General features: G+C 41.3%; 1 protein-coding gene across 2 annotated transcripts in view; it reads right to left on the minus strand.

The window, feature by feature from the left end:
• Positions 1 to 18,023: 18,023 nt before the first annotated feature.
• ZEB1 (zinc finger E-box binding homeobox 1) overlaps positions 18,024 to 23,770 on the minus strand; it is a 251,417-nt gene continuing 245,670 nt past the window's right edge. For both annotated transcript variants that reach the window (XM_050939020.1, XM_050939021.1), the window contains exon 9: positions 18,024 to 20,482. In XM_050939020.1, the coding sequence (XP_050794977.1) occupies positions 19,950 to 20,482 (533 nt within the window). In that variant the 3' untranslated portion in view covers positions 18,024 to 19,949. The remainder of the gene's footprint in view (positions 20,483 to 23,770) is intronic.

A 23,770-nucleotide genomic window follows, 5' to 3' on the forward strand; every position in this document is an offset into this window, starting at 1 on the left:
AAAACAAGAGCTGGCTAGAATGTCAGTGATATAAGTCCATTACTATTATTATTTGTATTGTGGTTGCAGTGGTAAGTCCCAGACAGTGACTGGGGGCCCTACTGTGCTAGGCAACATACACCCGTATGAGAAGATGGTCCCTGACACAAATTGCTCACAGTCTAAGTAAACTGATTACACTATAAAGAATATTCGAAGTTTTAAGCCATGGTTGTGCAGGAAGCAAACACAGATTTTTGCCTTTAAAGTTTATCATACTTAATATTTAAAGACCTGTTGTGATAAATGAAAGAGGTGGGAGGGCGGTAGCTCCCTTTTATCAACACCCAGTAGCTATAAAATCCCTCTTAGTAGCTGTTCTCTAATTACTCTACCTGCAAAGGGTTAAAAAGTCTCACTGCTATGCACAGGTAAAAGGAAGTGAGTGGGCACCTGGCCAAAAGAGCCAACGGGAAAGCTAGAACTTCTTAAAATTGAGAAAAGACTCCCCCTTTTGTCTGTCTGTCTGTTGTTCTCAGGGAGAGGCAGACAGGGCTGGAACTATGCTGTAAGAAGCTTGGGCCAGGTATGAAAAAAATCATCAGTATCATACCTAGAAACTGCTCATTTAAATCCCCAGATATGTAAGTAGATCAGGAAATGTCTAGGAAGATGCGATTAGGCTTATCCCTTTTATTTCTTTACGGCTTGTGGATTCCTCTGTGCTAACGCCAGGTGCTTTTGTTTTGCTTGTAACCTTTAAGCTGGACCTCAAGAAAGCTATTCTTGGTCTTAATCCTTATATATATATTTTTTAAATCTAGCAGTAGCCTGAGTTCCCAGATGTATTTTTTTTTAAATAAATTTTTCCTTTTTTAACAACGGAATTGGATTTTTGTGACCTAAGAGTTTTGTGCACATGTTGTTTAATTAGCTAGTGGCAACAGCTGATTTCCTTTGTTTTCTTTCTCAGCTCTTCCCTGGAGGGGAGGAAGGGGTGAAAGGGCTTGAGGGTACCTCACAGGAAGGAATTCCCAAGTGCGCCTTCCTGGTTTCTCAAAGGGGTTCTGCACTTGGGTGGTGGCAGCATCTACCAATCCAAGGTCAGAGGAAAGCTGTAACCTTGGAAGTTTAATATACGGTAGTCCTAAAGGTAGAATGGGTTACAAGTTTACAGAACTCATTTTCCTTTCCTGGCAATGATTTGCAATTCAGAACTGTTAGGGAACTATTTGACATCTGCATGTTAGTGAACACCCTTTAGAGGGATGAAGATTCCACTTTCTACAGTCAAAGATGGAATATTACATTTATTCAGCAAGCTTCATAGCAGCTAACATTTGAAATATGGCATCAGACCTGATATGAAAGAGACAATAGGGAAGAGAACACTTCCAAAGTGATAGAAGATCGCCAATTCAATGGTGCTTCAGTTAGTAAACTAAGAAAAGTTGGCATGCAAAATATGTAAGACTGTCTAAGGGTATCTTGGGGGCATAAAGTATGAGAAATCCCATAAAACAGCTTAAAGTTTGTATTTAGAAGGCACTACATAAATAAAACAATGTGAATTAAGAAGTGAGTTAGGTGCAGCTGTCTAATTGCATAATGTGGTTCCACTGTGACAATTAAGGTAAGTTGGCTCCTGATCTGGTATTGTAAAGTGCTTTAATTATTGTTTGTACTGTTAAAAAGAGAGGATAAGAGATACAAATATGCAATCACGTTTACACAGAGTGATAATAGAATATATTTAATAGTGCTTGTTTCCATATATTTTAAAGTCAGGAATATAAAACATCTATGACTTAAGCACAGTTTTGGTCATGAAACATTTGCTTATTCAGATGTCAGACTCTGTAGCTACTTTAAATTAAAAGGTTCCAACATTGTGTGTTGAATGGACACAGATTCAAAAATATTGTATACATTTCCGTTATTATGGCATGAGTAATGCAGTTAATGTCAGTCTTAGACAGAAATAGAGATTGTATGGATGGAATAATGAGCCAAATAGAATGTTCCCATTAAGTTACAGTAAAGCAGGAAAATACTGTGTGTTTTCCATGGCAGTTTTTTTAAAATGACACTTCTGAAGATTCTAGTTGCAAAGTAGGGGTCAGACGCTGCAAAGCTTAACACATGTGAGTAATCCTGATATGAATTATTTCCACATGTAGGGATCACTCATATGAGTAAGTATTTGCAGTACTGAGCCCTACACTGTTAAACATGACAACAGAAACATCATAATAACTAACATAACAGATAACTTGGGATAACAATCATATTATGGAATTAAAGTAACATATTTTATTTTTTGTAGATTTTCATTCCAGGAAAAAAGTGCCTAATAAACGCATCAGGCCAAATTCTGACTCTCCATTTTCTACTGTTGCCTTTGAAATGGGAACATAAATAATTCTGCTTTTGTTAAAAGATGGGAGGAAGAAGAGAAGGTTACTCACCTTGTGCAGTAACTGAGGTTCTTCGAGAAATGTGTCCTGTGGATGCTCAACTCCTGGTGATGGTGCGTCCCTGAGCCTTTGCTCAGAGAGTTTTACAGCAGTGCCTGTACGGGTCACACATGCACGGTGCCTACCTCGTGCGCCATTGGCATTTCATCTAGTGTGCATGCGACCCGGATTCCTCAGTGCCTTCTCTACCGCTATTAGGAACGCCACTTCCGTGGATAGGTGTAGTACGGAGCAGTTTGCTAAGGGATCAAACAGTTTCCAGGTGAGGGCCATTAAGATCAAGTTTAAGTCCCCAGGTTGTGTGGGTGGTGTTATGCCCAGATACATGATTTGAATGTTCCCAAGGAAGCACTTGGTGATTAGGTGAATAAATATTGTAGTGTCGCCGATATTTTGGTGAAAAGCAGTGATAGCCACAAAGTGTACCTTTGTTGAGCTGATGGAGAGGCTGGATTGTTTTAATTCCAGGAGGGAGTCTAATATCAATGGAAGAGGTGCAGATGTTGCAGTGGTTTGTTTGGTGGTGCACCATGCTGTAAATCTCTTCCACTTTTGTAGGTAGGTGTTATGTGTAATGTGTTTTCTACTGCGGAGTAGCGCCTGATGGACCTGTTCAGAACAACTTAGTTTGCCATTACAGAACCATAGAGGAGCCATGCTTTCAGACGTAGCATCTCTATGTTCAGATGTTGCATTTGACCCTCTTGTGTTAAGAGGTCCGTCTGAAGTGGGAGAGTGATTGGGGCACATACCATCTGTGTTATGTACGGATACCACACTTTTCTTGGCCATGTGGGGACTATTAGGATGATTCTGGCTTTGTCAGTCCTTATTTTCTGTATTACTCTGGATACTAATGGCATTGATGGGAAGGCACAGAGGAGGTCTGTATTCCACTTGGTCAGGAATGTATTCCCCATTGATCGCTTTCCGAGACCTGCTCTGGGGCAGAATCTCGGACATTTGGTGTTGCAGGCAGTCACGAATAGATCTATTTGTGGGTGGCCACAATTTTGGAATATAGTTTGCAATATTGTATCATTTAATTCCCATTCATGGTTGTGGGGAAAATGTCTGGCTGAGTTCCTCTGCCATTGTGTTCTGGCATCCGGATAGGTAGGAAGCTGAGATGTGTATATTGTTTTGGATGCACCAATTCCAGAGTATTATAGCCTTGGTGCATAGTGAGTGTGATCAGGCTCACCCTTGCATGTTTGCAAGCGGTCATTACTCTTATTTTTGGTTTCTTATGAATGGTAGAAAGTGGAGGCAGGCATTGCGGATGGCATGAAGTTCTAGCAGGTTTATGGGCAGCCTTGTCTTGGCTGTGGACCATAATCCCTGAATTTTGCGATGTTGCTTATGTGCTCCCCACCCTATGAGGGTGGCATCCGTTGTGATCATCTGTGATGGAGGATCTTGTGTAAATGGGATCTCCGGGCACAGGTTGTGTGGTTGAGTCCACAAGATTAGTGAATCCTTGACCATGGCAGGCATTGTTAATTGTATGTTTAACCTGTATTTGTTCGGTCTGTAGATGGTTGCTAGCCATCCTTGCAGGCAGCGTATTGCAAGTGCATGTGTTTGGACCACAAATGTGCATGCTGCCACGTGGCCCAAAAGTTGTAGGCATGCGTGGGCTGTGGACTGTTCTGCACTGCGGATATAAGTGTCTTTATCGTTTCGAATGTGTCTTGTGGAAGTGATGCTTTCACTGCCACTAAGTCATGATAAGCGCCAATGAATTTTTAACTGTTAAGCTGGTTCTATTGTCAATTTATTTCAGTTTATTTGTAGACAGACTCTGGAAGCAATCTATCATTGTTTGGGTAGAGTGAAAGGTGTCTGATCGAGTGTGTGACTTCAAGAGACAGTTGTCCAGGTAAGGGAGTATTATTATTCCTTGTTTTCTCAGGTGTGCAGCTACTACTGCGAGGATCTCTGAGAAAATGCAAGGCGCTGTTGACAGGCTGAAAGGTAAAATCTTGAACTGATAGTGGTCTGTGTCCAAAGTAAATCTCAGAAAACACCTGTGGGTAGGGTGTACTGTAACATGAAAATAATCATCCTGCATGTTGAGGGCTGAAAACCAGTCCCCCGGCTCCAGTGCTGGTATTATTGTTATTAAGGTGACCATCTTGAACCATTTCTTTCTCATAAACTTGTTCAGTTGCCTGAGATCGAGGATAAGTCGACATTCCCCATTTTTCTTTTGTGTTAAAAAGTAGTGGGAATAAAACTCCTTCCCCCTGTGTTGCACGGGAACAGTTTCCACTGCCCCTAATTGGAGGAGATGATCTACCTCTTGGCATAGCAAATGTTTATGAGAAGGGTCCCTGATGAGGGACGGGGGTGGGGTGGGATGTATGGACAGGAAAGGAATGGTATAGCCCATATGGAAGACTTCTAGGGCCCATTTGTCCATGGTGATGGCAGCCCATTTCAGGTATAATGGGAGCAAACTATTTCGAAATAGATGGATGGATGGCATAAGTGCTGGAATGTGGGAGAGGTCTTCCAGACCATCAACCAAGCCTTCTAATTTGTTGCTAAGAGGAAGCAGGTTGAGATGCCACTGGTGATGGAAGTCAGCATTGTTGTGGTCTCTGTCTTTGTTGTTCATAAGGCCTCTGGTGTTGCCATGTATATGTTGAGTATATAGCTATTTCTCTGATATGGTTGATACCTGTATCATCTCCTTTTTGTGGCAGGTGTATGAATGCTGAGCAAACAGAGAGTTTCCCACAAGTCCTTCATAGTGTGCAGTATCTCACTGATTTTGTCTGCTAACAATTTTTCTCCGTCAAAGGGGAGATCTTCGACTGTGTTCTGTATTTCCTGTGGGAATGCTGAGGTGTTAAACCACGAGGCTCGTTTCATGGCCACAGCTGTAGCGGTGGACCTGACGGCTGTGTCAGCAACGTCTAGTGAGGCCTGTAGAGTGTGTGCACAATCATTTATCCTTCGGAGACCAGCAATTTAAATTCTCTATTAAGATTCCAGAGTAAAAAAAGTCCATAAACTTTTCATAGTTTCTGTGGTCATATTTGGGAAGTAGAGCTGTGTAATTTTCCACTCTGAATTGAAGCATGGAGGAAGAATATATTTTGCCCCTGAATAGGTCCAACCTCTTACTATCTGTATCGAAGGTTGTGGACTGAAACTGCTGTTTGTCCCTCTGGCTGGCCATTTCCACTACCAGTGAGTTGGATGTTGGGTGTGTGAATAAAAATTCCAATGCCTTCGAGGGAACATAATATTGTCTTTTCACCCTTTTGCAGGTTAGAGGTATGGTGGCTGGAATTTGCCATACCATCTTGGTGGGTTCCATGATAGCCTCATTGATTGGCAACACGATCTTTGAGGAGGAAGATGTCTGTAAGATATCTGTTAGCTCATGCTGAATTTCTGGCACTTCCTCCAGAGCAATTTTGAGCTCACTGGCTACTCTTTTGAATAAATCTTGGAAGTGGGTAAAGTCATCCGCACTGGTTGGGGGTGGAGGCATAATAGCCTCGTCCAGTGAGGAGGATGAATTGTTGTTGGTTAACGAGGTGTCAGGAGCAGTGTCCTCTTCCTGCTCTGCCATGAGTTCATCCCTTGTCTCGGTCACTACGGTCTCCGAGGGTGGAGGTGGGGATCTGGTGTCTTCCCTATGTGGGAATGCCTGCTGTGGTCCTTCTGTAAGATCCCCAGGGATTCCAGGATGGCCAGTGAACACGGAAGGCCTTGGATGATCCCATCCATGGGTGACCATATCATGGTGGCATGTTGTGCACATATATGGACATGTGGTCCAGCAGTCATAGGTATCCTGACTGGGGAGGAATGGTGAGGGGAGAATACCCCTTCAACCTCCTCATCTTCATCATTTGAGAACTCTGATGCTATTGGAGATAACTGTTGCTATGGTACTGCTGGCCCCAGTGAGACATCGGTGCCTAAAATAGGTGACTCTGGTGTCAAGGAGACCAACAGATCCTTTTGGTGCAGAAAGTGGTGTGGTGCCAAGATCCTCAGTGCTGAAGAGCAAGGTGCCAATTGTGTCGGGAGTGTCGTGTACTGAGCCGTGTCAGTGCAATTTGTGTCAGCGCCGTTTTGCTAGCAGCATTGGGCTGCGGCATGGAAATAGGAGCGGTTGTTGGTGCTGTCTCCTTTAGCACTGTTGACGGTGTCATGGTGGAGACGGACAGCTTAGAGCCCTTAGACTCCACACCGGAGGCTGGTCTTGGTGACTTCTCCATCAAGATGAGTTTCAGTCTCAGGTCTCTATCTCTGCATGCCCTAGCTTTCAGTTTGTTACAATGGGCACATTTCTGAGGAATGTGAGCTTCACTATTGCATTGAGAGTGTCCATCTGACACAGGCATCGCCTCTCTGCACGTTGTGCACCTTTTAAATCCTGGTGAACCAGGCATTTTTCTAACTTAATACTAACTGCACTAAGGGATGGAAAAAATTAAAACTTTTTTTTTGGTAGGGAACATAACTCTAATAACTGAAACTTAACGTATCTAAACTATCCTAACTCACTAATTTATCTAAACTTGTCTAATAGAAACGAAGGTTTTCAACGCAACTCTGAGTTTTGTCTCAGGCCGGGGATGGTTGAGAAGGAACTGAGGAGACTGGGTCGCATGCATGCTAGATGAAGCACCAATGGCACGAGAGGCATGCACCGCGTGTGCGCGACCTGTACAGGCACTGCTGAAAAACTCTCAGAGCAAAGGTGCAGGGATGCACAATTACCTGAAGTGGCACACCCACAGGGACATCTCTGGAAGAAGAACAAAAGTGCTGATTATGGTTTCATTCTGATGGCTTTACACGGTGGAACGCCATTTACTGCAATGGAGTTACTCCCAACTTTGATTTGGGTAGACTGAGTTCAGGATCAGGCCCAAAGAGTCATTTTATTCCCATGTTCTGACAGCCAGCCCTTGCAGAGCCACCCACTCAGGTTACTTGTGCCAGGAGCAAGTGTCTGCCAGAACATGAGTAATCCCAGCAGGGGAAGATGTACAGGGAGGGAATTAGGGGAGCAGGTAAAATCACTGTCCAGATTTGTATTTATGTATGTTTATAAAGACTAAGTTCTTTGGGGCAGGGTCTATGTCTTCCTCTATCTTTGGGAAGCACCGACCACACTGGGGGAGCTCCAGTAATCTAAATAAATGGTGGGGAAAATACATCCTCTCTCCTCAGATCCTGTGTCAGAATTACCTCTCCATAGGATATGTATACCCCTTCCATGTCCTCTGGTTGCAGAGAACTTGTGCAGTGTGAACTCCCTGAGACAGATCCTAGCTCCCATGCTGGGCTTTTTGCATTGCTCTCGTGGCACAAAGGGGTCAGCAATCTGGGTTTAAAGAGTCGGCTGGGGACTTCTCTGGTGCAGGAGAAATCCCAGGTAATGTGTGTCTCTGACACCTGTTTCCCCCACTCCTCGTGGGCCCTCCCTTTTATAGAAGGTTTGCCACAATATCCATTTCACTGACACCCTCATTTGACCTAGTACTCATATTATTATTTCTAAACATTCATACTGTGGTAACACCTAAAGCCCCCAAATGTTGTGCATCCTATTGTGCTAGATGCAAGTAACTACAGCTCACAGCACCCACAACCACTGGAGGCTTGGGACAAGACAGCAGGAGGCAGGCTGGCTGGAATACAGTATTGCCAACTCCGAAAGTTAAAATACCATGAGTTCTCCTCCACCTCCCAGAGAAAAACTCATGATATTGCTTTAAAAAGATTAAATCATATTTTTGGTCTCCTGATTTTTAATTTCCCCTTCTCACCCAAATGGACATGACAATTATAGTATTGCCAAGTCTCATAAAATTATAGACAGGAAGGTGAATTAGGCCCTTCTTGCCGAATTCCTCTCTAGGAGGCCCAGAATCAGGCTCTTATTGTACTAGGGGACAATGTTCTCAAATATCTGAACTCTCAAGTGCTTTATGAGCAAAGGCTCTGTGCTTAAGAACGTGTGCCTTGCTTTCCTGCTGTGGGATCTCAAAGGGGCTAAACTAGAAGCCCAGAGTGTGCACAGCAAAGTGGATTTCTGAGGGACTGACTAAAGATGACTGGGAGGCTTAAGGGGTCTGAGGCACAGGTTTCGGGGTCGAGGGCAGCTGAACTGCAGAGTTCCACATCACAAGGAACAGCTCAGACAAGAGGTCTGAGCCTCAGGACTCAAACCATGACTAAACTCCACCCATACCCAATTCACTTGGAAGCACATGGGATCCAGGAATTGGGTAAATTCTCAGCAGCATACAGTGTAGTACCAGTGTAGTACCAGGCCTGTATGCCAGTGCATACAGTGTAGTACCAGGCCTGTTTGTAACAGGGACCAAGCATGCCCTAAATGAAAACAAGTTTGATCTCCGCTGAACTGGACAGGACTCACACTGGTGACCTACAGCTGAAAGACCCTACAGCTCATTAGCAATGTCCTGAGGCATCCAATCCCCCCACAAACGCTAATGTTACACACTCACTAAAAATCTGGGGCCTCCAACTGGCCTGCTGTTCACACATGGTGATGGCAGCTTCCTGACAAGGTACCAATTCAGCGCGGTATTGAAAAAACCCTTGTGCTACTGTGGTCTTGACCAGGGTAAATTTGGTACTCATGCTTTCAGGATTGGGGCAGGCACGTTAGTGGCTGCAGAGTGTTCTGGCCTGTGGCAGGTGCAGGCAATAGGGCACTCGAAATCAAGATGTTACAGGACTTATGTCTGCACCAAGGAAAAGATGGCAGGGAATGGCAGAACGTACATTACCGAATGTGCTTGTTTGTTTCAGAAGCTACCCAGAGCGTAGTAATGTTTGGATGTGTGGGCACTCTAGTGCATCGGGCCCACAAGAGGGCAGCCAGATCTCAGCTGGGCTTTCGGGCCGAAGCTGTTTGCATCCAGAAGAAGCATGCAGTGGGATCAGCTCATGCCACTTCTGCCCTCACTGACAGGCAGGGGCTGGGAGCAGATCCAGCCCATATGGACAAGGTTAGAAAGAAAGTAAATAAGGGAGTCACCACGATATCCCTGGAGAAAGGGGGTTCAGTGATGCAACACAGGGACATCCATAACAATCAGCCAGAAGTGTTCAGGAATGATGGGATACATCTATCAGATCGAGGTGCTGACCTATGGCTATGGCATGTGCAGGCATGGATTGAGCAGGCGGTGTGATACCAGGCAACATGGGTGGATGAGGAGCTACCAAGCTAGTCATTGGCACCCCCTGTGGCTGGTTTCCAGTGTGGTTAAGAGAATAAAATGAACAGTCCCCAGAGGTAAGAGACCTGGGATTTTGGTGTTTAGTTTTGGGCTCATGTGAAAGGGTGAGACCTTGTGGCCTTCTGGGGCCAAGATCCCTACCCTGCTGCATTCTCTATCCCCCTCGTGGAGGGAGGGTGCTAGGACTCAGGAAGCTGAGTTGAGCCTACCCCATGTTATGGGTTACATGGTAAGGACCCCTGTAAACCTTGGCATTAGTTACAGGTTATATGGTAAAGAGCCCTGTAACCCCCACACTGGAACCAATCAAATGTCTGGTATAGCTGATTATGGGTGAAGGGTGGGTAGAACTCCTCCCCTGTGGTAAAGTTTAATAAAAGTTGTGGCCTGCCACTTAATTCCATGCATGTGTCTGTCCTCATTTTGCTGCTGTGTCCACATCAATTAGGCCTGTTTTCTTGGAAGAGAAATCTCAAACACACTCTATGTTTGTCACATGCTATTTTAGGAGGCATGGCTCCCCAGGCAAAATGCAAGCATAAAACCAATATTGTTACCAATATCCTAAAGCAAACTAAAAGCAAATTCTAAAATATAAAATCATACAATTATTCCTCAGTACTTACGCTAAGGTTTATACAAACACATTTTTTCACTCACATGAATTATCACAAGAATTTGAACCCATAATCTTCCACCTCATATATAGTAGCAATCAGGGATGGGGTTGGAGTGGGGGGGCAGTATGCTACTAGCCCATACAGAGAGAGACAACTCACATCACCAATCTATTACACAAGTATTTGTGAGACAGACAGCACTGGAATGTTGGGCATTAGCATTCTTGGTTTCTCTTCCTGGTTCTGGGACTATGTTGAACTCTAGTGGCTACAAACTGTATAGCCAAATGTACCACTACCTTTTTCTGGCTTATCTTGATGGACTGAACCAGAACTCTAGATGTTAATGTCTGAGCCTCTACTATCTGAGCTAAAGAACCAGCCCTCTTTGCATGGAAGTAGTAGCAGCATAAACCTCTATATGTGGTGCAGCTGCTAAAGGGTGATAGAGAGCCACAGTATGACAGTATAGATTACAGAAAGACCTAATTTGTCATAGTCCTTCTAAAAGACAATGTGGCAACGCAGAAGACACTCCGTTATATTAGAGGCATAGGTTCCATTCCCAGCTCTGCATGAAGTAACCTTGTAGAAGCTCGGTTATTGTTCACCAGTTTGATCACCACTACCACCCTGCTGCCAGGCTATGAAATCTTGGTTTATCATAAGCATTGTGAAGGACATAGGAATATCGACAGTGGTCAGTGGAAGCATTGGAATTGGAGTTTTCGGATCGCAGCTTAGTGTGTTTTCTGCTAGGTTACAGGGCATTGTATATAGGGAATGTCTCTCTCGCTCTCCCCCCACAAAGGTTGCCAGGAGGGCTCCTGCCCTACATGCTTTTTGATGAGTCCCACTATTAGGTTCCACTACTCCTCTCACTTAGACTTTTGCAGGGTATTTGACTGGTACTGCAAGACATTTTGATTAAAAGACTAGAATAATATAAAATTAACATGCCACACATTAAATGGATTAAAAGCTGGATAACTAATAGGTCTTAAGATGTAACAGCAAACAGGAAATCATCCTGGGTTTCTTTCTAGTGGGATCCTGCAGGGACTGGTTCTTGGACATATGCTATTTAACATTTTTATCAATGACCTGGAAGAAAACAAAATCACTACTGATCAAGTTTGCAGATGAAACAAAGATTGAGGGAGTGGTAAATAATGAGGAGGACAGATTGCTGATAGAAAGGCATCTTGATCACTTTGTAAACTGGGCACAAGCAAACAATATACATTTCAATGTGGCCAAATAAAGTCATACATCTAGAAATCAAGAATGAAAGCCATATTTAAGAATGGGGGGACTCTACCCTGAGAAAAGGACCAAAAATGATTTGGGGGTTGAGGTGAACAATCAACTGAACATGAGCTCTCAGTGTGTTTCTGTGGCCAAAAGGACTAATGCGATTCTGGGATGCATAAATGGACATTTTGAGTAGGAGCAGAGAGGTTATTTTACCTCTGTATTTGGCACTGGTGCGACCACTACTGGAATACTGTGTCCAGTTCTGGTGACCACAATTCAAGAAGATGTTGAAAAACTAAAAAGGATTCAAAGATGAGCCTTGAGCATGATTGAAGGATTAGAAAATCTTCTTTATAGTGACAAAGGAAGGTTAAGGGGTGAATTGTTTACATTCTAGAAGTACCTACAGGGGGAACATATATTTGATAATGGGCTCTTTGGTCTAGCAGTGAAAGGCATAACACGATCCAATGGCTGGAAATTGAAGCTAGACAAATTCAGACTGGAAATAAGGTGTTAATTTTAAACTGTGAGATTAATTAACCATTGGAACAATGTACCAATTGTTATGGTGGATTCTCCATAATTGACAATTTTAAAATTAAGATTGGATGTTTTTCTAACAGATACACTGTAGGATTTATTTTGAGGAAGTTCTATGACCTGTGCGATGCAGGAGATGAGACTAGATTATTACAATGATCCCTTCTGCCTTGGAATCTATGTGCCTGAGAGGGTTGAGTTGTTTTTTGACCTGACCCTTCCCCCTGGAACCTGAGTCAGCACCACAGCTGCTGTCTCCTGCCCATGGGAGGTGCTGCGACCCATCAGCATGCTCACTCTGCAGTGAGGTGATGGCGGCCAGCAGGAGCAGGACATGTTGCCTCCACCATGCCAACCCCACAGGCAGGAAAAAAACATTAAAGGTGACCTGACCCAACCTTAACACTTGTAGTTGGGTTTGAGTCTGGTTGCAGGGCTCTGCATTAGTTCAGTCCCCACCCACATCAGTTCATTCCACCACCCAGCCTCACCTTTGGTCATCCTGGGGTTCCTCAGTCCCTCTCGCAGTTGTAAAGGTGGCCCTCAGCCCAGTCCCTTCTCTCCTTTCCAGGTGGTTGGCCGGGGAGGGGGGGGGCAGGTCAAGGGCTCTTCACTCCTCTCTGCCCTTTCCCAGGCAAGATTCTGCAGGGAGGAGTTTGAGGAGAGGACCAGAGAGGCCATCTTGTTCCTATTACTCACAGAAGGGGAGAGGAGAGGAGGGAACAGAGCTGCTCTGAACTCCTGGGATCTTTAGCTCCCTCCTCTCCCCACGAGAATGGTTTTGGGCTGCTGAGAGGAGGCTAGGTAGAAAACTCTACCAGCAGCAAATCTGATTGGCTGTTGAGCCTCAGGAGACAAGCAAGCGGGGCAGGCAGCCATCAGAGGGCTCAAATTCACTAGAGGGCTGGAGCTTCTCATATCATCACAAGATTGACTCTAGCCCCAGCCAAAATCCTGTCACTCATGAAAAAAAAACACAAGAGCTGGCAACACTGCCATGTCATCCAGTCAGACCACCTGTGTTTCTGGGACTATTACATTTCACCCAGTTACCCACATATTTAGCCCAGTGACTAGTATTTTGCTAAAACATGTCTTCCAGAAAGGCATCCAGTCTTGATTTAAAGACATGAAGAATCCATCACTTTCCTTGGTAGTTTGGTCCAGTGGTTAATTACTGTCACTCTCACAAACTTTTGCCTTATTTCTAATTTGAGCTGTGTGGCCAAGGGTTTGACACTTAGGCCATGTCTATGTGGGGGAAAAGGTGTGTTAACTCAATGGAATCTTTTTTCTGGATTGCAAACTTCCCTTAACAGCTGTGCAGCCACAATTTAACACCATCTACATCATTTGAGCTGGTCATGTTGTAGTCATGACCACTTCAAACAATCTATAAGGTGTTAGCCACAAGGTATCCAGCTGATATGATCTAAAGACCTACCAAACAATCTAAAAGGTGCTAAACTATGTCCACATGAATGTGAAGGGGGAGGAGGGTGTCAATCAAGTTAAGCTAAATCAGTTGAGCTAACTTGATTGAAACCCGCCCGACATCTTTTTGCTGTGTAACTACAGCCTTAAAGAGCTGTTTAATTGCAAGTCAGGGCTGGTCTACCATGAAAAATTACACAGACATAACTCTGTCTCTCAGGGCTGTGAAAAATCCACGCCCCGGAGATGCAGTTAAGCCGGCCAAAGCCCCAGTGTAGCCATTGTTAGGTCAATGGAAGACTTCTTCTGCAGACCTAGCTACCACCAATCAGGGTGGTAGATTAACTACAGTGGGAGGAGAACCCCTCCCGTGGCTGTAGTGAGTGTCTACACTGAAGTGCTACTGTGGCACAGCAGCCATTCTGTTGTAGCATTTTAAGTATAGATATAGCCTCAGTGTCATACTTTTGGAGTTTTGCACTGTTTTTCCAGTGCAGCACTTTTGGATGAGTTTATCTCCAGCACCAGAGCAATTTGTTTCAAATATCAAAGTGTATTTTTTAATACTGAAAGAACAAATATACATCTGGATATTATTAAACACAAGAGGGCAAATCCTGTTTAGCCTGACTCACGTACATGGTCAAGAGCTTCAAGGAGATGATGTGCAATCAGTCACATAGGATTTGGCCTAAAGAGAGATTCCAAAGAATGAAAGATGCACTCAGCAGTGTAAGCATCTAAAAAGTTAGCATGCTTCGCCTCAGCACCCTTCTACATACTGGTCCCTCCTTTCTTACAGCCCAATTCTGCATTCTGCCAGTGTCCAAGGAGTGCAGGATAAAGCCTCTTGCTACAAGTGCAAGCTAGAATATTAGTTGTAACAATATAACTAAACCTTTCCCATTCATTTCTAGGTAAAAGAAAATCAGAAGTTTACAAGGAGCCAAGCTTAGTTCATATACATGCATTTCAAAGCTCGTTTACCCCTAAGTCCCTAGATTAAACAGACACTGTGTAAAGCACCTCATTATTTAAATGCCAAAAATTTGCTCAGAACTTTGCAGGACACAAAATGAGGACTGCTCTTGTCCTGGAAAGCTGACAATATAAAAGATCCAAAATCAGGGTATGTGATTGCAGCACATGTAGACATACCTGAGCTAGCTTTAATCTAGTTAGCTTGGGTACCAACAGCAGTGAAGCCTCTGGAATCACACCTCGACTGCAATGTAGACATAACTATAGGGCCAAACCCCACATCTGCCATCAAAAGTGTTCATGACTTATGCACATTTCATATTTAGTTCCAATATTCAATTTACTAATACACCTCTACCTCAATATAACACTGTCCTTGGGAGCCAAAAAATCGTAGCACATTATAGGTGAAACCGTGTTATACTGAATTTGCTTTGATCCACCAGAGTACACAGCCCCCCTGCCCCCGCCCAAGTACTGCTTTACTACGATATATCCAAATTCGTGTTATATCGGGTGGCATTATATCGAGGTAGCGGTGCATTACAATTAAAGTCAGAAATTAAACAGCTGTTTCACATAACAATTACAAATGTAAAAATTGCATCAAAACATCACAGCATAGTGTATACAATAAAGACATGCAAAATATGTATAAATTGGGAGATGATGATGAAGAAATCAAGCAGTTATTTCTGCATCAGGATCTTTCCTGCTCCTCTCCTGTTCTCCATTTCAGAGCTCTACTCCTGCTCTCTCTGAATCTTTGAACTCAGGAGACCCTTCTTTCCCTATACCCCAATAATAATATGTAATAATAATACTTAGCACTTCTATAGCACTTATCTTCTGTCTCAAAGTAGGTACGTATCATTATCCCATTTAGCTATACTGCCTCTAAACAAGCCTTACCTTTTCTCTTGATCTGGACTGGTGGTGTTCCTCCGCATCCTGGGGCAAGATGGCTTAGTCATCTCATGGCTGCAGAGTTCAAGGGAGAAACAGACGCAGACAATAGTCTGTGACCTTACTGAGACTGGCTCACCTGGATCACTTTTTCATTTATAAACACAACACAACACAGATCATAGGATAAAGCTCAGGTTTCAGTAAACCTTTATTCCACTTTAACATCTCTCTTCCCCTGTAATCTCTGTTCAGGAGAGAAAATATATATTCAGATCTTATACCCTTTTACTTTTATATTTTTCTGTCAGTCTGATTTTTCCTGTAATTGCTTTGCCTCTTGTTGTTTCAGGAAAAGACATATTGCTCTAAGATGCATTTTAAGACTGACCTTGTCTGTAAAGTCAAAAAGAATTCTCTGCAATGGGTTCTGAGCCAAATCCAAGGATGGCAGCTTCATGTAGTGGCAGAGCATGGGTCTGTGTGCACACATCATACATATTGTCCATTCACCAGCTTTATATCCTGAGTCAATCATGGCATCTAATATTGCAAAATGTTACTCACTGAGTAGACAATGGATCTTGGGTGACTACAGCTTAGTCACATCAGATTTGCCAGATGGGCCTTTCTTGCTGGACAGCTTTCATACTAACTATTCCAGTGTGGCTTTCATGAGATTCTGAAAATACTGTATGCAGTTTTAACTTTTCCTCTCCCTTAAGATAGATTCTTTTTCAGTCTTTACTGTAATTTCCTTTGGAGAAAGTTCTTCCAAAAAGGAAATTATCAGTAAATAATGTTTTATAGTTACACAGTGTCACCCATCTTTGGATCTAAAATATTTTACACACACATTCATAAAATTAAACTCTCAGCACCCCTGTGAAATATATACCAGGAAGTATGATCCCCATCTTACTATTGTAAAAACTGAGGTTGAGAGAGTTTAACCGACTTGTCTACAGTCATGTAGGAATTTGGTGACATAGCTTAGAATACAATCTAGGTCTCCAGAGTTCCACCTTATTGCAATTGATTTTACTCCTCTAATTGCAGTTAGGATAATGCATCAGAGTTACTGTAATGCATTTGAGTTCCTCAGATGGACAATACACGATGTCAAAACAATAAGCCAGTAGCATCAGAGCCCATCTCTGAAATCTAACAGGTGCTAAAGCTGATATACTTGGTTTTGGCTTCAGAATTTTAACACAGGGTTTAAATCTGTAATCAATATAAATTTCCTCACAGAAAGTCATGGAATTTCCTGATTCCAAATTACTCAGAACCTGTTTTCTATCTGAGCATAGTTTTCTCTTGCTTCATTTGAGGTTCTGGAACTGAAAGCTATTGGCCTTTCACATGCAACTAGGATTTATATGATAACTGAATCTTTATCATGTGTAACAGTAGATAACAGACTTCCTGATTTGCTCAAATCCTTTGTTTCATTTTTACGTGCAAAAGCAAGTATTCTCCCCCCCGCCACATCTCCAACAAATGTCTCCGTGGGTTTATTACTATAGATAAGTGAGGTAGAAATGATTCTTAATGGTGGAGGTGCCAAAATGCCTGTTCTGAAATGGGCTTTAAGAGGGGCATCGTTAACTATGCCTTTAAAGGATCTTTAGACACAGAATCAGCTTTCTCTGAGAGAAGTCATAAGCCTCCTGCACAATTCCTGTTATAATCCAAAGAAGTTAATTAAAAGCCAATTTATCTTTCTTCAGCACTATAAATCAATGTTAGGTTTTTCTCAAAGAGGTGTATACTGTTCAGTGAGCAGTTTACTCCACTTAAACCTTGCAATATTTGGTATATTATGTGATGAAACGCAGCCAAAGTGCTAGCTATCTTATAGAGAAACCTGTTACATAGGAACAATCTTTTATATGTATTAATGGTGAAGAGTCATGCTATAATAGGATTTAAAGTGTTTCAAAACACAGATATTTGAATATAAAGCACAACATGCATAGCCTTCACATCAAAATGCTCTTTAGGGATCATTAAGACAGCAGAACATTGTTTGTAAATGGTGTGTGTTTACAGTACATTTCTTTTTACATATAGTATATGCAATGTAAAGACATGAGTTTCTAAAAATACTGAACTGACATCTCTGCTACAGAAAAGCCACTACTGTAAAATTAAGGTTTTAAAAAAATATTACACCTGAATTTGCATTAGAAACTGTAAGAAAGTCCAACAGCAATATATACTTGAACCTAGTGCTAAATCAAGAAAACACTCACAGAACTATTTGCTTTAAAGTAAGTGTTAATGAAATATTTCATTTAAAAGTATACAATGCAGATCCAAAAGCAACAAAAATCCAAGAAAACATGTGGTTTGGTTCTGAAACTAGAACCTTTGGTGTATTGATCTTTATAGAAGCCAGTGAACCATCCAAACAGCTATCCCCATACCTTGCTCTTACTCATTTGTTACCTAAACACAGCTCAAGTGGAGTAGCTGTAGCCAAGTTAAGAGTGAAGTCTGCATGACATCTCATAAAAATAATTCGAAACATAATCATCTTATATTACTGGAATAACGACAGTAAGTCAGGCTTGTTGACGCATTTTATTGTGAGATGGGGAGCCTGGTAAAAAACTAGAAAATGACCATGATGTAACAAGGAACTTAAAAATGAAGATTCAGATTTGTAACTTACATACATGAATACAGGAACAAATTGGCACAAAAATGTTAAACATTGTTCCCAACACTGTTTATAAGATTATTCTAATTTGGCTTCCTAAGGAAATGAGAGTTTTATGGTTAGGCTAATCTCTTAATAAAACTGCAGAGCATCATGCTATTAGTCACACAGTGAATTTCAAAATGTAAGAGCTTTATATTAAAAACTGGGTAAAGGTAAAATGAATTGATTGCAACTGTAAAATTAATACATTCCCATTTTAATTCTCCTGTTCTACAGTCCAAGGCAAGTATAAATGTTAACATAACACTGTTAAATCAAATCTCAATGCAAGAGAACCAATTGCATCTCTACTTTAAATCTTATCAACTTTCCAAATTTTCATACTAAAATATATTATTGTATTAATACAAACTACAGTATTATACACTACACTGTGTAATAAATAAAGAAATATAAAAATAAGACACATAAATATAAAAGTTTTCTAAAACTAAAAAGGTACATATGTCAGTAAGAAGGGTATTAATACTGCCAGGTTTGAAGACATACAGTACAAAATGTTGCACAGATCTATAAACTAAAAGAAATAAAATAATACTGATAGGTAAAAATCAGCTAACATTGTTAATAAATGGGGTCCATAATAACTAACATTTGGAAACACTTATGAGCCAGATAACAAGTCATGTATGTGTCTGAAATTAAAGTAAACCAATAAAGCAGATTAGAAATTTTCCCTTGTAATTATTGTAGAGAATTCTGCAAATTAGATACCAACCAAACATAATACTGAAGAATTAAATAATGAAATGTACCAGTGTTCGTTCTTCTTGGATGGTTGAGTGTTCCCCCACCCCCACCATGATTTAGTTTAGAAGTTTGATACAAATTAACAAATGCTAGTTATTGTAGGCCACACATTAGATAAAGGCTGGTCAGAGCCTTTAAAATACTGATAAATGGCACTTACAGCACACAGGTCTTGCATAAGGCCAAAGGAGATACAAAGCTTCATATCATATCCTTCATATTGTTACTACATACTCAAAACACAATTACAAACACTGATTTTTGACAATTTTGCTGTCCTTACCAGTATTAACACTGTTAGTCCCTGCAATCAGAACTCAACAACAATCTTTTCAACTACATTTTTAACCACATGAGTAAGAAACTTCAGTTCTTCTATCAGCTGCTTTCTTAAGGCTAACAATACACTTTAAATGATAATATGTTCTACTACAACATCTAATGTTATAATTGCTACCTTCTAGGTTGAATTTACAAAGGTAGTCTAGCACTGTTTGGAACTGCATTATACTTTTCTGCGAAGGGAATTCTGTAGTGCAGAAGTTCTCACATTTTCTAAACATAATAAAATACTGAAGCGGATTTAGCAAATTTTTCTGGATTAAAAAAAAAATCATATAAATCTCTCCCAATTGTACAGCTTAAAATTAATCAACATAAGAATGAAAATTAATACTGATAAAACAAATGATGCCAGATGCTTGTCTAACAAATCAGGTTTCCTACAACCTGTTAAATCTTTGCTTCCAGAGTCACTGTATTTTTCTAATCTGCTTCATGTTACAAACTTGTTCCTAACTTTGAAAACTGCATGAAAAATTACTAGGTTTGAGGTTCAGGCACACCTGGATTTTTTTTTCTCATTTTCTTATTTTACTATAATTTTTTTATTTTATTTTTTTACACAGTAGTGAACAGAAATCACAGTATGCAGACTACTGTGTTTCTATGTTAAGCATATATAGTATAGAACAAACTTCATTACCAATTAGTTGTTTTCCTTATAGAAAAAAAATACTAGTTAAGCTTTGTTTGTTTTTTCTGACACCCGCTCATCATTCTGTATAGCTTCTTGTTCTACATTGCTCACTTGATTTACAGCTTCTTCATTCTTCATGTTACCTTCAATTTTCCTTTCTTCCTCCTTTACTTCTTGTAGTTTTCCACATTCTTTTTCTTCCTGAAGTTCTTCCATCTCTTTGTCCTCCTCTTCCTCTTCCTCTTTTTCACTGTCTTCCTCTTCTTCCCTCGTTAAACTTTCTCTCTCATCTGAGTCGATCTGTGATGGAGATGCTCTGGCACCAGCATGCTCGTTATTTAGGACTTCTTGTCCTGTCTCTTCCTGTTCTGTGCTATCACGCTCTTCTGCTTCTCTTTTACAATAGGAGTAGCGATGATTCATGTGCTGAGAATAAGACCCAGAGTGTGAAAAACGCTTTCCACATTTGTCACATTGATAGGGCTTTTCTCCAGAATGCAGTCGCATGTGTTCAATCAAATGGTGTTTGTGTTTAAATGCCTTTTTACAGATTCCACACTCATGAGGTCTTTTACCTAAAAATAATAAGCAAATATTTGTAACTTTAGTTTCCACACTTTAATTGTTATTACTGGTTTCCATATCATCTATGATTGGTGGAGACTATTTGTTGAAAAGCAGCGGTTTCACATTTGGATTTTGGTACAACTGTTGGAAGATTTATTTAAGAAGGTGTTCTTTTCTTAGGGTCATTAAGGTTGGGATTTTCAAAAGGAGCCTAAAAACATAACATAAGATTGGCCATACCGGGTCAGATCAATGGTCCATCTAGCCCAGTATCCTGTCTTCCAACAGTGGCCAATGCCAGGTACTTCAGAAGGAATGAACAGAACAGGTAATCATCAAGTGATTCATCCCATCTTCCACTCCCAGCTTTTGGCTAACAGAGGTTAGGGACACTCTGAGCATGGTGTTGCATCCCTGACCATCCTGGCTAAAAGCCGCTGATGGACCTCCATGAACTTATCTAGCTCTTTTTTGAACCCTGTTATAATTTTGGCCTTCATAACATCCTCTGGTAACGAGTTCCACAGGTTGACTGGGTGTTGTGTGAAGAAGTACTTCCTTTTGTTTGTTTTAAACTTGAAGCCTTTTAATTTCATTGGGTGACCGCAAGTTCTTGTGTTATGTGAAGGAGTAAATAACACTTCCTTATTCACTTTCTCCACACCAGTCAAGATTTTATAGACCTCTATCATATCCCCTCTTTGTTGTTTCTTTTCCAAGGTGAAAAGGCCAATTTTTTTTAATCTCTCCGCATATAGAAGCTATTCCATATCCCTAATGATTTCTGTTGTCCTTCTCTGCACCTTTTTCAATTCTAATATCTTTTTTTGAGGGAAATCAGATCTGCATGCAGTATTCAAGATGTGGGCATACCATGATTTATACAGTGGCATTATGGTATTTTCTGTCTTATTATCTATCCCTTTCCTAATGTTTCCTAACATTGTTGATTTTTTGAACTAACCACGCTGCGCTGAACATCTCTTACTTGCGTGGTAACAGTGAATTTAGAATTTTATGTATAGTTGGGATTACGTTTTCCAGTATGCATTACTTTGCATTTATCAACACTGAATTTCATCTGCCATTTTGTTGTCCAGTCACCCAGTTTTGTGAGATTCCTTTGTAACGCTTGCAGTCTGCTTTGGAGTTAACTGGACTTAACTCATTTCCCATTGAATTTCAGCCTAAATTTTAGGCTGAAAGTAGGATTTAACAAATCAAAGTAATAATAAATGTAAATAAACCCATCCAAAGTTCTGAATGAATATGACATATATCACAAGGTCAGAGGCTTGTGTACAAAGATTTATTTTCTGCCCTCAATGAATCAGTCTTCCTTTTGTGATGAGACTATCAGGAGACTGTATGTCCTGCCCATGGTAGGAAGAGAATGGAGACAGGTCTGTAGAGATCAACTCTAGGCCAGCTGTATAGCTAACTCAGCAGAACTACACCGCTACCTTGATATAACGCCACCCGATATAGCACAAATTTGTATATAACGTGGTAAAGTAGTGCTCCAGCGGGGATGGGCTGCACACTCTGGTGGACCAAAGCAAGTTCAATATAACACGGTTTCACCTATAACGTGGTAAGATTTTTTGGCTCCCAAGGACTCATAGACTCATAGACTCCAGGACTGGAAGGGACCTCGAGAGGTCATCGAGTCCAGTCCCCTGCCCTCATGGCAGGACCAAATATTGTCTAGACCATCCCTAATAGCCATTTATCTAACCTACTCTTAAATATCTCCAGAGATGGAGATTCCACAACTTCCCTAGGCAATCTATTCCAGTGTTTAACTACCCTGACAGTTAGAAACTTTTCCCTAATGTCCAACCTAAATCTCCCTTGCTGCAGTTTAAGCCCATTGCTTCTTGTTCTATCATTGGAGGCTAAGGTGAACAAGTTTTTTCCCTCCTCCTGATGACACCCTTTTAGATACCTGAAAACTGCTATCATGTCCCCTCTCAGTCTTCTCTTTTCCAAACTAAACAAACCCAATTCCTTCAGCCTTCCTTCATAGGTCATGTTCTCAAGACCTTTAATCATTCTTGTTGCTCTTCTCTGGACCCTCTCCAATTTTTCCACATCTTTCTTGAAATGCGGTGCCCAGAACTGGACACAATACTCCAGCTGAGGCCTGACCAGTGCAGAATAAAGCGGAAGAATGACTTCTTGTGTCTTGTTTACAACACACCTGTTAATGCATCCCAGAATCATGTTTGCTTTTTTTGCAACAGTATCACACTGTTGACTCATATTAAGCTTGTGGTCTACTATGACCCCTAGATCTCTTTCTGCCATACTCCTTCCTAGACAGTCTCTTCCCATTCTGTATGTGTGAAACTGATTGTTCCTTCCTAAGTGGAGCACTTTGCATTTATCTTTATTGAACTTCATCCTGTTTACCTCAGACCATTTCTCCAATTTGTCCAGATCATTTTGAATTTTGACCCTGTCCTCCAAAGCAGTTGCAATCCCTCCCAGTTTGGTATCATCTGCAAACTTAATAAGCGTACTTTCTATGCCAACATCTAAATCGTTGATGAAGATATTGAACAGAACCGGTCCCAAAACAGACCCCTGCGGAACCCCACTTGTTATACCTTTCCAGCAGGATTGGGAGCCATTAACAACTACTCTCTGAGTACAGTTATCCAGCCAGTTATGCACCCACCTTATAGTAGCCCCATGTAAATTATACTTTCCTAGTTTATCTATAAGAATATCATGCGAGACCGTATCAAATGCCTTACTAAAGTCTAGGTATATCACATCCACCGCTTCTCCCTTATCCACAAGGCTCGTTATCCTATCAAAGAACGCTATCAGATTAGTTTGACACGATTTGTTCTTTACAAATCCATGCTGGCTATTCCCGATCACCTTACCACCTTCCAAGTGTTTGCAGATGATTTCTTTAATTACCTGCTCCATTATCTTCCCTGGCACAGAAGTTAAACTAACTGGTCTGTAGTTTCCTGGGTTGTTTTTATTTCCCTTTTTATAGATGGGCACTATATTTGCCCCCTCCCAGTCTTCTGGAATCTCCCCTGTCTCCCATGATTTCCCAAAGATAATAGCTAGAGGCTCAGATACCTCTTCTATTAACTCTTTGAGTATTCTAGGATGCATTTCATCAGGCCCTGGTGACTTGCAGGCATCTAACTTTTCTAAGTGATTTTTTACTTGCTCTTTTTTTATTTTATCTTCTAAACCTACCCTCTTCCCGTAAGCATTCACTATATTAGACATTCCTTCAGACTTCTCAGTGAAGACCGAAACAAAGA

Source organism: Gopherus flavomarginatus, chromosome 2, assembly GCF_025201925.1.
Source record: "Gopherus flavomarginatus isolate rGopFla2 chromosome 2, rGopFla2.mat.asm, whole genome shotgun sequence".
Classification (NCBI taxonomy): domain Eukaryota; kingdom Metazoa; phylum Chordata; order Testudines; family Testudinidae; genus Gopherus; species Gopherus flavomarginatus.